General features: G+C 42.3%; 1 protein-coding gene across 1 annotated transcript; it reads left to right on the plus strand.

Annotated features, from left to right (window-relative positions):
- The first annotated feature begins 1,017 nt into the window (after window positions 1–1,017).
- On the plus strand, window positions 1,018–11,738 carry PSMA4 (proteasome 20S subunit alpha 4). Its single transcript, XM_079991745.1, has 8 exons — window positions 1,018–1,133; window positions 2,652–2,694; window positions 3,815–3,977; window positions 5,943–6,020; window positions 8,763–8,851; window positions 9,973–10,103; window positions 10,285–10,408; window positions 11,372–11,738. The coding sequence occupies exons 1-8, from the start codon at window positions 1,131–1,133 to the stop codon at window positions 11,524–11,526; spliced, it is 786 nt and encodes a 261-aa protein (XP_079847871.1). The 5' UTR covers window positions 1,018–1,130; the 3' UTR covers window positions 11,527–11,738.
- The last annotated feature ends 3,588 nt before the right edge of the window (window positions 11,739–15,326 follow it).

Below are 15,326 nucleotides of genomic sequence, written 5' to 3' on the forward strand. Positions count from 1 at the left end.
GGTCATGGTAGGCTGAACATTTCTTCCCCTAGAAAATAATTACTGAATGTAGTTGGACAATATTCCCTTCTCTATATAAAAGCTTGTGCCATTATAAATCTGTTAATATTTAAGATGTCACAAATACCTTTGATGCTACAAAATCTAAATACCAGGTTGTGCAAGGACTTTTAACTTGGTTTACTGTAGTCAGGATAGCTCAGTTGGTAGAGAATGAGACTCTTAATCTCAGGATTGTGGGTTCAAGCCCCACGTTAGGTAAAATTTTATATATGGAAGTTTTATGATGGCCTATACTTGTAATAAGGGACGCGGGTGGTGCTGTGGGTTAAACCACAGAGCCTAGGACTTGCTGATCAGAAGGTCGGCGGTTTGAATCCCCGCAACAGGGTGAGATCCCGTTGCTCAGTCCCAGCTCCTGCAGTTCGAAAGCATGTCAAGTGCAAGTAGATAAATAGGTACCGCTCCGGCCTTTGGCTTGGAGCCTGGCCTTTGGCTTGGAGCCAATTTGATTCCCCCCCCCCTCTCTCTCTTTCTTTCTTTTCCTTCTCCTCCTGCGATGAGGCTACATTTTAATATTTTAATGTTCCATTATTTTAATGTTGTATTTTATTTTTGTTTTTAAGTTGTAATCATTCTTCTTGTTTTAATTATTGTTTGTAAGCCGCTCTGAGCCCGGCCTTGGCTGGGAAGGGCGGGGTATAAATAAAAAATATTATTATTATTATTATTATTATACCAGTATTTGTAATGTCTATTAAAGGTTTGGCGAAGTAAGTAGATTCCTGCATTGCAAGGGGTTGGACTAGATGATCCTTGTGGTCCCTTCCAACTCTACAATTCTTTGATTCTATGATTCATCTGTTTCTAAAACAGTGTTTGGTAAGTGTGGGATGTTACTGGTATATGCAGTTAAAGCTGCCAGTTTTCTTACTGGTCCTGGCAGTCTTTCTCTCAGAAAAGTAGCAGATGAAGCTTTTCTTGGCATGGATGAATGGTAGGAATTTCCATGAGACAGGCTGGCTGTCAAGGGCTTTGCAGAACATTCAGGAAAAGGTTGGCAATCCTGTGTGTGATCCATCTAACACCCATTTGTTTTCTTTTGCAGCATACTGCAGTCTACAAGCACCATGGTGAGTTTCTGTCCTGTTTCTGTGGAAGATGGGTATATTTTAGCAATGAGGGTGGAAGCAGTTTTCAGATTACATAATGTAAGAATAGGCTGCAGAATCACACCCGTGGCCTACCTAGTCTAGTATCCTGTTTTGACAGTAGCCAACCAGATGACTATGCAAAGCCTGCCAGTAGAGTGTGAGTGCAACAGCACTTTCCACTCCTGCAGTTTTCAGCAACTCGTGTTTAGAAGCACTCTGGCTGTAGAAGATAGCCAGTAGTAGATTGAGGCTCAAGCTCTATGAAAACAAGGTTAATGAAATGGGGGGAGGGGCTATGTTGACAGGTCCACAGATATATGCAGAATAAAAATTTTTTCACTGTTCAGAATATAAAAACTGAGGTTTTTTATGAAAATCAGAAGTGTGGGTTCATTTATGGGATTTCCATGCACTTAGAACATGAAAAACCATAGACCTATGTGCCAGGAGTGACTGCCCCTTCCTTTTTGACAACTGCTTATCTCCCAGCACTCGATGGATGGGTGGTTGCCTGCTCTTGATGAGGTTGCATTTCCTCCGAAGGAGCAGGTACACAGCTTGTGGGCACTTCTGTCGCTTGAGGCTTAAGTGGCCTTGGTGGCGCAGTGTGTCTTCCATCAGTTTTGGTTGGTGGCCTGACTACACCCCTATCTAGGCAGGGGCAGTCTTAACTACTGCTCTCTATGCTCTGATAACCTCTAGGCTAGATTACTGCAATACATAGGGCTGCCTCTGAAGACTGTTCAGAAACTTCAGCTGGTGTAGAATTTGGCAGTCAGGTTGATCGCTGGGGCAAGACGGTTTGAGCATATTGCACCGATCCTGGCCTGACTGCACTGGCTGCCAGTCAGTTTCAGGACCTTATTCAAAGTGCTGGTTTTGACCTATAAAACCTTAAACAGCTCTGGACTCCCATACCTCAAGGAGTACCTGGACCCTGCCATCATCATCTAAGGCCATTCTTCATGAGAGGTCTGGAGGGTAGCAACACAAAAATGGGCCTTCTCTGCAGTGGTTCCCCACTTTTGGAATGCTCTCCCCAGGAAGGCTTGCCTGGCTCCTTTACTACTTATCTTTGGTATCAGGCAAAAACATCCCTCTTCTCCCAGGCCTTTGGCTTATTAAACAATCTATGGTCCTTAAAATGTGGGGGTTTTGTTGTTGTTGTTGTTGTTGTTGTTGTTATGCTATATATTTTTGTGTTTTTTATTGTAAGCCATCCTGTGATCTTGGGGTATAGGACAGTATATAGATCAGACACAGAAATTTGTGCCTCTGACATGCATTGACATGGGACCCAAAGTAGAGTTAAGGACCCCCGTTGGGTTTCAAATAGACTGTCTTTTGTGACACAGTTCAGAAGGATAAAACTAGCAGTGGATAAGTTTAGCAGCTACCTAGACAGATGTTTTTTTCCAAGTTCTTATTTTTCCAAGTACTATGGGTGTTGCAGTTTATCATTTGAATGGTTTGTAAATTAAATAATCATCTTTGCAGTCTCGAAGATATGATTCGCGAACGACAATATTTTCCCCAGAAGGTAATTGCATTGCAACATTTCAATTTTTGTCTTCATCAGCTGCTCTGATAAAAATGAAATGATGCTGTTTCCAAGGTGGCAGTTATGGAGCTTTGTGAATGGTTCATTGGTTGTAATATTTCATTTTTACATTGCTGTAATCTGCCTTGAGAGGTTGGCTGTGTACTGAAGCATAAGGATTTGATCTCCTGGGTTGCCATAAGCAGCAACTGAAGTTCACCTGAGGATAAACTCCTGTGCACACTTACCTTGAAGTACATCTCATTGAAAACAGTGGAACTTGTTTCCCGATAAACATGTGTAGGGTAGCACTGTGAGCACAATGCATTTGAATATTAATTATCTTAACTATCAGTTTTATGGGTTGTAACCAGATGTGTCCCCCGTACTGACAGAAAGCTCTTTCATCCAGTGGACCCTTCCATCAGTGGAATGAAGCTATATTTACCCATTCTTCCAGGCCACCTCCCAGTTCTCTGGAGCAGGTTTTGAATGTTATAGTTGCAGAGGGGATAGGAAATTGGTAAAAGAACTACAGCAAAAACACCCTCATTCCACTGGCAAAATTCTGCACGGAATTAAAGAGTCTTCCATCAGAATGAAGGGCACCCTTAGTTACAACCATATGCTGTTATTTTACACTAACATTATTTCTAAAAGTGGCAGTCTTTATTTATTATTCTATGTGGACTTGGTCAAAGTGGATTGGAACCAGAAATAGCTTTCTGCAAATGGAAGGATTCCTTCTGTTTGCAGAGGAGACCCCAATCCAGCCCAGGCTCCCACAGGAGAAAGGGTGAGTCAGTGATTTCTGCCCATTCCCCTGCGTCTCCCACATTTTCCAGAAAGCTGCTCTGCAGGGTCCGGGTATCCTCGTGAGAGGTGGTACTGGGGTCTGCAGAGTGGAGGAGGAAGTGGCAGAAATTGCTGAATCACTCTTTTGCCCAGCAGAGCATCAGAGTAGAACTCTCCTTGTGGGAAGTCTTGGGTTGCATGCTATATATTTTGTTCTGGACCAAAAGAATCCCTGGCTAGGACACAAATGAAAGAAATTTGATGCTTGTGTGACTCTGGCCTAGAGTTTAAATCAGTGACTCAGCTGCCACTATTACCCCCTCAGGTCGCCTGTATCAGGTTGAATATGCCATGGAGGCCATTGGACACGCAGGCACCTGCCTGGGGATTTTGGCAAATGATGGAGTCTTGCTGGCAGCAGAAAGGCGCAACATCCACAAACTTCTGGATGAAGTATTTTTTTCAGAGAAAATATACAAACTCAATGAGTAAGTTGTATGCCCCTATGTTTTATATATTTTTTTGTTTAAAGGTGGTACGATTATAAATGTTTTGAGGAAAAGTCTCAGCTCAGTGCCCCAAATTCAATCTCTCACATCTTCAAGTAGGGCTAGGAAGAGACCCGTCTGAAATTTGGAGGCTACTGTCAGTTAATGTAGAAAATACTGAGCTAGATGGACCAGTGATGTGACTCCATATAAGGCAGCTCCCTATTTTTCTGCAAGTTCAGGTTATGAGGTATTGACGTCTTTGATTCCCTGCCTTTTTCAACTTCCATTTACAGGTGTCTCTTTCAGGGCTGCTGCCATAGCAACATTTTTCTCCTAGCAGAAATAATACTGTGCTAACATTACTTTTCTGTAGTGAGTTGATGTATACCGTATTTTTCGCCCCATAGTACGCACCGGCCCATAGGACGCACCAAGTTTTTTTGGGGGGAAATAAAGAAAAAAAATTTATTTCCCCCCCAGGCGCTTGTGGGGCCGGCAGCGGGGAGAAGCGCTCTTCTCCCCGCCGCCCGCCTGCAGACCAGGTCCGGGGACAGGGGGAAGACGCACTGCGCCTCCCAGCTGTCCCCGGAGCTTGCGGGGCAGGCAGCGGGGAGAAGTGCTCTTCTCCCCGCCGTCAGCCTCCAAACCACATTGGGAGACAGCGGGATGGTGGCGTTCCGCCTCCCCGCTGTCCCCCGACCTTGTGGGGCTGGCGCTGCGGCTCTCCTGAAGCCTGGAGAGCGAGAGGGGTCGGTGCGCACCGACCCCTCTCGCTCTCCAGGCTTCAGCGAAAGCCTGCATTTGCCCCATAGGATGCACACACATTTCCCCTTCATTTTTGGAGGGGAAAAAGTGCGTCCTATAGGGCAAAAAATACGGTAACTTTGCCATCAATTTCTATGCATTCAGAAACATTCAATAGCATTCCTATATTTCAGCAACAAAATATTCTGTATTTGATTTCTCTATAGTTCTTGCCATTCCTCTTCTAGGCATCAGTAGTAGGAGCCCCTGGACTGTTAAGGAATATTTTACCATATCAACAAATTAACTTAATGTTTATTTGGTTTAGGCTCCATACCAATTTAGGCTACCCTTTCTTTTCCTAAATCCAATCCTTAAATTACTTACTTTGTTTTCCTTCTGCTGAAACAATAGCTATCATGTAACCCTCTTAAATTCAGCAAGAAAAGCATTTAGTAAAAACAGGTTAGAACTATCGAGACACAAAGTACTTTTTGTCAAGAAAGCAGATACAGCAAAACTTTTTTTAATACCTCTAGCAGCTGTTTCCAGTTAATTTTCTAGGACAGTGCTCTCCTTTCCTACCTTCCAGTTTACCCTTTCTGCCTTTGTTTCTGTGTTGAAATTTTGGCAGGTGAAGCGTTTCTGTCTGGTACTTCTGGCTTGTTTGCAGTGCATCTTCTCAAGTGTACCCTCCTGTGCACCCTATCGGATGCTGAATCTGTCTCTATACATCCACCTATTTTTGTTGTTATCCAGTAAGAGCACCCACCCAATTCCTATGCCTATCCATTGTTTCATGCATCTCTGGGTGGGCAGGTGCCCTTACTTTGGGATGATCCATATCTGGACTTCCGAAGTGTACGGTTTTTTGTTATCTTCTTACAAATGTTTGTGAGCGGTGTCAGTATTGTTGAAAAATATTTGATGTGACCAGAGGAGAGAAAATTGTTTATCTACTTGTTTTCAAAAGTCCAGCTGTGTGTTTCATTATGATAATTTGTGGATTAGATTTGATGACATAGAAGCACACGCACTGTGTTAATACAAGTCATTTGATAAACCCATATAACCAGCAAACTGTTTCAAGTAATGACTATGTGCAGTGAAGATAAAGGCTTGGAGCTAAGTGTGCTATGGTGTTATGAAATAGTGCCTCTGCTTTATAAAATGGTACGTGAAGCTCACAGTCAAACACAGTGATCTTCTATATTCCAGGGATATGGCTTGCAGTGTGGCTGGCATAACTTCAGATGCCAATGTGCTAACGAATGAACTGAGGCTGATTGCACAAAGGTACGTTTGTTTGTTTGTTTGTTTGTTTGTGTGTGTGTGTGTGTGTTTGCATTCTTCTGCTCTGCCCTTCCACCTGTCCAGGGCTGCCAGCAACAACCTTCAAGCACAATACAGGCATACAAGTTATCACTAAATCAATAGTAACCTTTAAAGCACAGTGCAGTGACAATGAACCCTGTCTGTTAAAATGTACAGCTAACTATCAAAAACCTGACTAAATAAATACTTTTAAGTTGATACCTAAATGACAATGCAGGCAGGAGAGAGTAGTAAAATCACAAGAATGGTTGGAATCTTTAAAAGACAAATTCATGACAAGCGATGTTAGGCTTGAAACCTAAAGTCCAGCAGTATTACAAAATTACCAGACATACTTGTTTTCTTCTTGTATCAAAAGATGTTATTAATATGTAAATTCTGAAATAAAGACAGTACTTATATGGATGTGTGACTTTAGATTTCAGACTTGCTGTCTAAAATTAAATGGAAGTATTTCCATGTTTAAAGGAGCTGATGGTTTAGACCAGCCTTTTTCGATCTTGGGTTCCTAGATGTCGTTGGACTACAACTCCCTTCATCCCTGATCACTGGCTATGCTGGATGGGACGGATGGGAGTTGTAGTCCAACAGCCTCTAGGAACCCAAGATTGAGAAAGGCTAGTTTAGAATGTACAACCCCCCCCCCCAATGTTCTGTAGTTAGATCCTAATCAAACCTATCATAAGTAAATCTTACTGTATTTAGTGAGATTTCCTTCCTGTTAGTCTTTCATCTTTAGCCGTAGTCTGCAGAGATTAAGCAATCTGTTTATAGTACCTTACTTTAAAGTTTAAAGCATATGAGGTGATACCCTGTGTTGTGCACAGGGACTTCCCCCTTCCTCTCCTTTAGCCTGCTCTAGGGTGTAATAAGGTAAAGGTAAAGGACCCCTGACAACTGTCCAGTCCAGTCGCGAGCGATTCTGGGGTGGCGGCGCTCATCTCACTTTACTGGCCAAGGGAGCTGATGTTTGTCCGCAGACCACAGTGCCACCCGCCTCCCACTCTAGGAGGTAGCACCTTGCAGATCTGCTCTCGGGTGTACCACTGCACTCTAGAGCAGATTTGGGAGACCTGCAGGAGGGAGGAGAGGAAGGGAAAGTCCCCTTGTGCCATTAGAAGTCTGTTCTGCTTGCAGATGGGTATTGCAGGTGAGATTCAATTGTATTCCAGACACTTAAACATGTTTAAATTGCTTCGTAAAACCAGTGGGATGAGTTTTTTGCTTTGACTTGATCATGACCATTGACCAAAATCCCAGGAAAAGCTGCTTGATTTTGGGAGGGACTGAGCTGCCCTTAAAGCAAGGGTCAATTGCATGCCTTGTTAGAAATCTTTAAAAATAGAATAGTCAAAGAGTATCTAATCACACCTCAGACAGAGCAGAACAATCTGTCCTCTCAGTGACTTCTTTTTTTGCTAAGACAGCAAGATATGTATCCACTTTGAAATTGGACAGTGAAAGTGGTTTGATTACCTTTTTTTCCTTCTTTCTGTGCTCCCCAATTTTTCTTTGTTTCAGCTTCCATTAAATAAAAAAGACAAAAGATAAGAGTGGCTGTACTCTAATTTGCAATCCTACTTCAACTCCTCTGTGACCCAGTTTAGGGTCCCAACGGATCAGCTACAGAATGCTGACTTGGCTTTTGAATTAAGTTATTTTAAGTAGCTTAACAATCCTGCCTGCCTACAAATATTTGGATTTTCTTCAATCCTTTTAATTTATATCATTAAAAGTAATGATATAAAGGCATTGATATGGATTTAGAGCAGGAATGGGGACTTTTTTTCATTTTCTGGGCAACCTTTTGAGGGCCACGGGCCAGTGGTGGGCAGGGATTGAGGATGCAAAGCCATTTATAGTACAAAACCAAGAAGAGTTCTGGGGGCCAGATAGAGAGCCCCAGAGGACTGCTTTTGGCCCCTGAGCCTGAGGCTTCTCACCCCTATTCTAATGAGTCTTATAGGAGCTTTGAAATTGTAGATTTAGCACTGTGTCTTTCCTAAGCTGGGTTTTTGTGTGCAGCAGTCCCCATCTGTACTGTTTAACAATCCCAGTGCAGCTTGATGTAGGTCCTCCAGGCTGTAGTGAAGCAGTCCCTGTGGCAGATGCTTGAAGGAAAGATGAAGGGGCTCAAAACAAGACGGAGAAGACCAGTCTCTCCAGTCATGGGGGGGGGGGGCGTTGTTGGAATTTTTGTTTTCAGGCATGTCAATCTGTTGGGGTCTGAAAGTAAAACGTAAACATGGTGCTTATTTGTAGCTGATTTGTGCAATTTCTATAGTGATTTTTTTTAAAAAAAAATTATTTATTTGATAATATTTTACCCTGATGCTGTAAGAGTTTTTCCAGGTAGCTTCAGAAGTAGATGGGAAACCATTAATCATTGCACTTGGTGCATTAGCACATTCAAGAGGTCCATATCATGGTGACTCCCTGTTTGTGGAATGCTCTCCCAAGGGAGACTTGCTGGTGCCTTTGTTACATATCTTTAGGCACCAGGTAAAAACATTCCTCTTCTCCCTGGCCTTTGGCTAATTAAATAATATGTGGCCTTTTAAGGTGGGGTGTGGGATTGTTTTGGTTTGTTACTATGTTATGTATTTTTGTGTTTTTCTATTGTAAACTGCTCTATGATCCTCGGATGAAGTGTGGTTTAGGAATTTAATAACATGTTTATAAATATTGTGCCAATTGTTCTAGGTATCTGTTGCAGTATCAAGAACCAATTCCTTGTGAGCAGTTGGTAACAGCCCTGTGTGATATCAAGCAAGCTTATACACAATTTGGAGGTAACATATTTACCTTTAAAGTGGCAAATAAAAGTAACTTGGAATACAAAGATCTGTCCTAAAAGTTAGATTCCTAGTCAAGTACAGGAAATCACCACTTCCAACACCAATAATCTAATTCATGGGTAGGCAAACTAAGGCCCAGGGGCCGGTTCCAGCCCAATCACCTTCTAAATCCGACCCACAGATGGTCCGGGAATCAGTGTGTTTTTACATGAGTAGAATGTGTCCTTTTATTTAAAATGCATCTCTGGGTTATTTGTGGGGCATAGGAATTTGTTCTTTTTTCTTCTTCAAAATATAGTCCGGGCCCCCCACAAGGTCTGAGGGACCGTGGACCGGCCCCCTGCTGAAAAAGTTTGCTGATTTAATTATTGCTGCTGGGCTGTAAGCATCTGGCTCTAATTCTGCTGGCATAGATTGATCCCAGAGTCAGACTGAAGAATTGACTTTGAGGCAGAGCTCCCTGGAAAGGTTCATTCACCATCCCTGTGTTTGGTGGGAGGCTTCTTCAAGTGGTGAATCGCTCCAGTGGGCTCACTTGAGATGGCAGGTCAGTCTGGTGTAGTTAATTAACCAGCAGAACAAATTGTAGTTTGGTCCTCTGAATTCTCTCTTTGGGGTATAGATGACATGGATCTTTTATTATTAATTTGCCTCTGCTTTTTAATTAAGAAATCTGCCTATTAACCTTGTTGCAAGGCTTGAACGGAGTTGTTCGTTGTGTCTGATTTTCCAAAATGCATTTCAGGTTTTTGTCTTAAATAAATATTTACTTCAAAATAAAACAAGTTTTTTTAGGGGGTGGGGGTGGGGGAATCAGTCCTTAATCACTCTGTATGTGTTTTGCAGTTACTTCTGCTTGTGTGTTGACTCTTTCAAAGAAACACAAGGGGGAAGCTGCATGAGGGCAGGCTGACAAAAATCGGTCTCTGGCATCCTTGTGGGGGTGAGGCAGTGTTGGAGCTTATCTTAAGCAGCAGAAGTTCTGAACAAGCTACTAAATCCTAGTTCATAGAAAAAGGATTTTGCATTCGTCTTGGCTTTTCCCCTTTTGAAGTGGGACTCTTGGCAAATTGTGCTTCTTAATTTAAATCACTCATAACCTTGTGTTTTAACAGGAAAGCGTCCTTTTGGAGTTTCACTGCTGTACATTGGCTGGGATAAGCATTATGGATTCCAGCTCTATCAGAGTGATCCTAGTGGGAACTACGGGGGATGGAAAGCCACCTGCATTGGAAACAACAGTGCTGTAAGTTTGTCACCTTTCATGCTAAATTCCTTCTTTCGTAATCTTGAAGATAACTTTTTGGCAAATAGAGCATCCAGCAGTAAGGTCTATGCTGAGTATCCACTAGCAGACTTTGACATGTCCCCTGTCTTACATAAAGGTGCAGCAGAACTGCAGTGTCATCTTTTATGTTCCTTAACAGGCAGCTGTGTCAATGTTAAAGCAAGACTACAAAGAGGGAGAAATGACCTTGAAATCCGCCCTTGCCTTGGCTGTCAAAGTCCTGAACAAAACCATGGATGTCAGTAAACTCTCTGCAGAGAAAGGTGAGCAGTAATGCGTCTTTTCTTGTGGGGCATTAAGATGCCATCATAAGAGATTTTGGCCTTCCCTCTGGGAAGTCTGTATCTGTTTAATAAATGCTACAGTTGCTAATGCTAATGCTCTGTATGTTTGACATATTAAATAATTTAATCTGTCAGCATCATCCATAATGATTTTTCCCTGTCTTAATATGAGTAGCATGACAGTGCCTAATAGCTGCTGGTGGCGGTGGTTGTATTTCCTTCCACATATGTCCCAAGATGATGTACAAAATATAATAAAGCCTGCTTAAATAGTTACATAGGAGATGTAGAAAGCTTCCTTATACAGAGTCGAGCTGCTGGGTCATCTAACTCAGCCCGGTCTGCATTGACTGGGCTGCAGGCAGAAGTCTCTCCCAGCCCAACCGGGAGATGCTGGGGGTGGAGTCTGCGACCCTCTGCATGCCAAGCAGATGCTCTGCCCCGGAGCCATGAGCCTGAGCCTTCCCCAAAACACTCCGCAGTTTTCCTATTGGAAAAACAGATCTTTAAAGAAAATTCAGGATTGCAAGGATTCCGACATGCTCAGTATTTTGTTAGCGGAAATTTTATGTTGTGAACAGCCCTGTGATGTTTGAATGAATGGCGGTATACAAATTTCATAAAAATAAAGACTAGGAACTTCCATTATCTGCTGAAGTGTCATAAAACCTTCTATCTTTATCTTGTACTTCAGTGTTTTCTGTTGGCACTGGAGAGAAGCCACAGTTAAGACATTTGCTCTAGTTTGGTGAATTTTTAAAGCAGAGAACGGATGTTGACTAATTGCCAGTTTAATAATTTAAGGCAGTCCCTTTCATATGTCAGTCATACAAATTGACAATATTTTTTGTAGGGGCGACTTGTACCTTCTTCCTTTGGCTGGCTCAATTCAAAAGAAGCCTTGGATATTCAAATGTATCATTTATATTTTTCATGTTTCAGTTGAGATTGCAACCCTGACAAGAGAGAATGGAAAGACAGTAATAAGAGTTTTAAAGCAAAAAGAAGTGGAAGTGTTGATAAAGAAGCATGAAGAGGAAGAAGCCAAAGCAGAGCGTGAAAAGAAAGACAAAGAGCAGAAAGAAAAAGATAAATAACTTAAGCACTTTGAAGTGGGGGAAATGGGCGTTTTTCGATAAACAAATACAGATCTTACTGGTGGAGTGAAGAAGCTAGTAATGCTGTTTATTGAATCGGGTCCTTTTGTACCAGTAAAACGTGTTGCCCACTTCTTCAGAGAATTATAATTTCTTGGTTCTACTCATCTTTGTTTTTTATTACTTAATAAAACAATACTGTTAAAGTTTGATTGCATCTCTGTTACATCTAACTCGCTGAAGCAAACATCTTGGTTTGAAAAATATGGCAGCTTGGAATTGAAGTCAATAGGACCCATAAGATATTTTGCCTCTTATTTGTAGTCATGATGGGAAGGAAGAAAAATGAGGTCTCTGAAATAACATTTGTTAGATCTCTTATCCTTCACAGATGGCTAAAGCACAGAAGAAAAATAAGCTCCTTACTACCCAAAATCACACTTAATACATGTCTTGCCCAAGGCAATAATCTTTTGTATTCTCTTAAATTACTCTATGAAGTGATTTAGAAATCCCAGAATGCAATAAATAAGCAATGAATGATGTTTTGTATAATGCATAGCTCCAGGTTATTTTTAGGATGAGTCTGCTAACTAGGAAAAACAAAACAATAAATAATGGATGTTTAAATATTTTAGAAATGTGTCTCCTGGATGCATGGTTTGGTTCTGAGTTTGTCAGCAGGTAAAATGACATTTGGTCAAAAATGGCTAAAAGTGCAGTCCTTTTACATATTTACTCAGAATTAAGTCCCATTGAGTTGAATGGAGTTACTCCCAGGTAAGTGTATATAGGGTTGCTACCTCAACCTCTTTGGCACTTAACTAGAAGCAAAATGCATTTGAAATGGTAATTGCTTACTACTACAGATGTTGGCTCAAGTTGTCCACAGTACTCTGTGTCCAACAAACTGGTGATTTGTCCAAGATTCTTGCAAATAACATATTTTGGCCTCCCCTTATGAGGAATTGTGGTGTAAGCTTTCCCCAGATCGCTTTTAGACATGAACAATAGATTGTAAAGGCAAACAATCAAATCAGTTGAGGCCAGTGAAGTTAACTCTTCATTCAATGAAACAAACCACAGCTTCGGCCTGGTAGTCTCAGCAACAATTTCCAGGAGGTCTTGCTTGGATGAAGCAGTTGTGAGGCCTGAAGGTCCCTGCTTTCCCAGTGCCCACTAGGACTCCTCTCCAGGGTCTTTCCCATGCAGTCTGCACACAGCCTCCCTCTGCTCTGCCTGTTTCATTTCTCTTGGAGGGAGAGGAGCTGGTTGCAGCAGGAGGGAGAGACTCCCTGGCCTCTTGCTGCTCACTAAACCCTTCCACCTCTTCTGCTTCTGGCACCCCCTCCCAGTCTGCTGCTCCCTCCAACCACTCTCGTCTTCTCACCACCAGTCCCTGGCTCTGAGTCGCCTTCCCCAGGGCACCTCGCTAGCTGGTTCCCCCACTGGTGCTTCCCATCACTCCTCTGCATCCAGCCAGTCCATGAGATCCTGTGATTAAGATTCAGATCAAATATCTTTATTGCGGTCCATAGACCCACAAAACAGTTTCAAAATAAGATACAGTTAAAACAGCCAAACAACAGGTGAAAGAGACTGAGGTAGTCATTTTGTTATGTCTGGAGCATGATGGTCTTTGTTTCTTGCGACCTCCGAAAGAAACTTTGCCATGGCCAGTGTAATGTCATTTGACCTATCCTCCAGAAGGTATTTAATATGGGAGGCTTCAGATTTTCCCGGCAAATTTGCTAGTAAGGGTTTGATCAGTTGATCCCTTGCTTGCTCATACTGCCCACAATGCAGTAGGATATGCTTCATGCAATCGGCGTCCTGAGAACATAAAGCCTATTCTGGTGATTAAGATTAGCTATACTTCTAAATGAGTGGTCCAAGTTCCTGAAAGTACATGCAGCATATTTGAATATTGCTACAAAACATAATGATACAATTTCACTTCTGCCATTCCTATAAGGGTTGTGTGAATAGTGGCTGCAAGTACAGAACTGTCTATAGAATTTTTCATTTGGCTAAGAATCTCCATGTATATATGGAAAAAGTTAGTTTGAAGAACCTTAACTTTCTTTGCACCTCCATGTTAATGGATCTCACTAGCTTAGCATGTGGACAGATGGGTCAGGAGGCGACCTTGTGCATCAATTGTGGATGCATGCCATAGTTCCACCCGCTACCAGTGTGGGAAGCATCTGCACATGGAGGCACTAATGCACACAAAATGCACTTCCGCCTGAACCAATTGCATCTCCGTTGCAGCTCTGCTCCCCAGGTAATCGCATTGCTGGTTACACCAGGTGAACCATCCTGAAGAGTTATTAACTGGGGAAGGGGAAGGGGAAGGGGAAGGGGACGATCGCGGAGTGAATGTGCCCTTCCTCTGACCAAGTTAATAACACTTCAGGATGGTTGATCGCAAACATGCCAGGGGGAGGCAGGGCCAAGGGCAAAAGTTAACTTCTGGTAAATTCCCCTTCCCTAATGTAGAGTGGAAGTGAGAGCTGGACCACAAAGAAGGCTGATCGCCGAAGAATTGATGCTTTTGAATTCTGGTGCTGGAGGAGACTCTTGAGAGTCCCATGGACTGCAAGAAGATCAAACCTCTCCATTCTGAAGGAAATCAGCCCTGAGTGCTCACTGGAAGGACGGATCCTGAAGCTGAGGCTCCAATACTTTGACCACCTCATGAGAAGAGAAGACTCCCTGGAAAAGACCCTAGAATCATAGAATAGAATCATAGAATCCTAGAGTTGGAAGAGACCACAAGGGCCATCGAGTCCAACCCCCTGCCAAGCAGGAAACACCATCAGAGCACTCCTGACATATGGTTGTCAAGCCTCTGCTTAAAGACCTCCAAAGAAGGAGACTCCACCACACTCCTTGGCAGCAAATTCCACTGTCGAACAGCTCTTACTGTCAGGAAGTTCTTCCTAATTCTTCCTAATGTTTGTGACCCTGATGTTGGGAAAGATGGAGGGCACAAGGAGAAGGGGACGACAGAGGACAAGAAGGTTGAACAGGGTTCTCAAAGCTACCAGCATGAGTTTGACCAAACTGTGGGAGGCAGTGGAAGACAGGAGTGCCTGGCGTGCTCTGGTTCATGGGGTCACAAAGAGTCAGACACGACTAAATAACTAAACAACAACAACAACAACAATGTAGAGTCTACTTTCCAGTTCAATATTTTAAATATTTTATTTTTCTATTTGCAAAAGTTTAGAGAAAGATTGGCATTGAAAGCCTTTCCAGGTTATTGACAAGTAATTCGCCATGTTCCTATTTTTAGTCGTGGGGTGACATCTGGAGCACTCCTGGAAATGTACCCTTGTAACCTGAATCTAAATAGCACATGAATCTAAATAGCATAAATTCTTTTTTGTCCATTCAGGCCAATTCCCTAATCAACTGAGCTGAATCAATTTTTTTTTGATCAGGCACAAAACCGTCCTATGCATGACCCCTCAGAAGTAAGTTCTATGAGACTCCCAGATAACTGTACAGGATTTCAGCCATAAATACCCATTAAAACTTTTCAGTGGTTATTCTTTCAAGTTTTAATTGCTTTAGTGCCCTTAAATAGTTTGTCCTTCCTGGAGAAGAATTAACTGGAGTCTTACAACTAATTGGTAATTTCAAGTTCCTTGCATTTACGGTAATCTGTTAAAAAGGTTAAACCAACTTCACAAGAGTTTGGGAGGGGGGAAAGATTTTTGCTAGATCAAAAGAACAATCATTCTGGGGTTTTTTAATCAGTAAAACATAACTTTGTTTTATTATTATTATTA

Source organism: Podarcis cretensis (assembly GCF_951804945.1).
Source record: "Podarcis cretensis genome assembly, chromosome: 9".
In the NCBI taxonomy this organism is placed as follows: domain Eukaryota; kingdom Metazoa; phylum Chordata; class Lepidosauria; order Squamata; family Lacertidae; genus Podarcis; species Podarcis cretensis.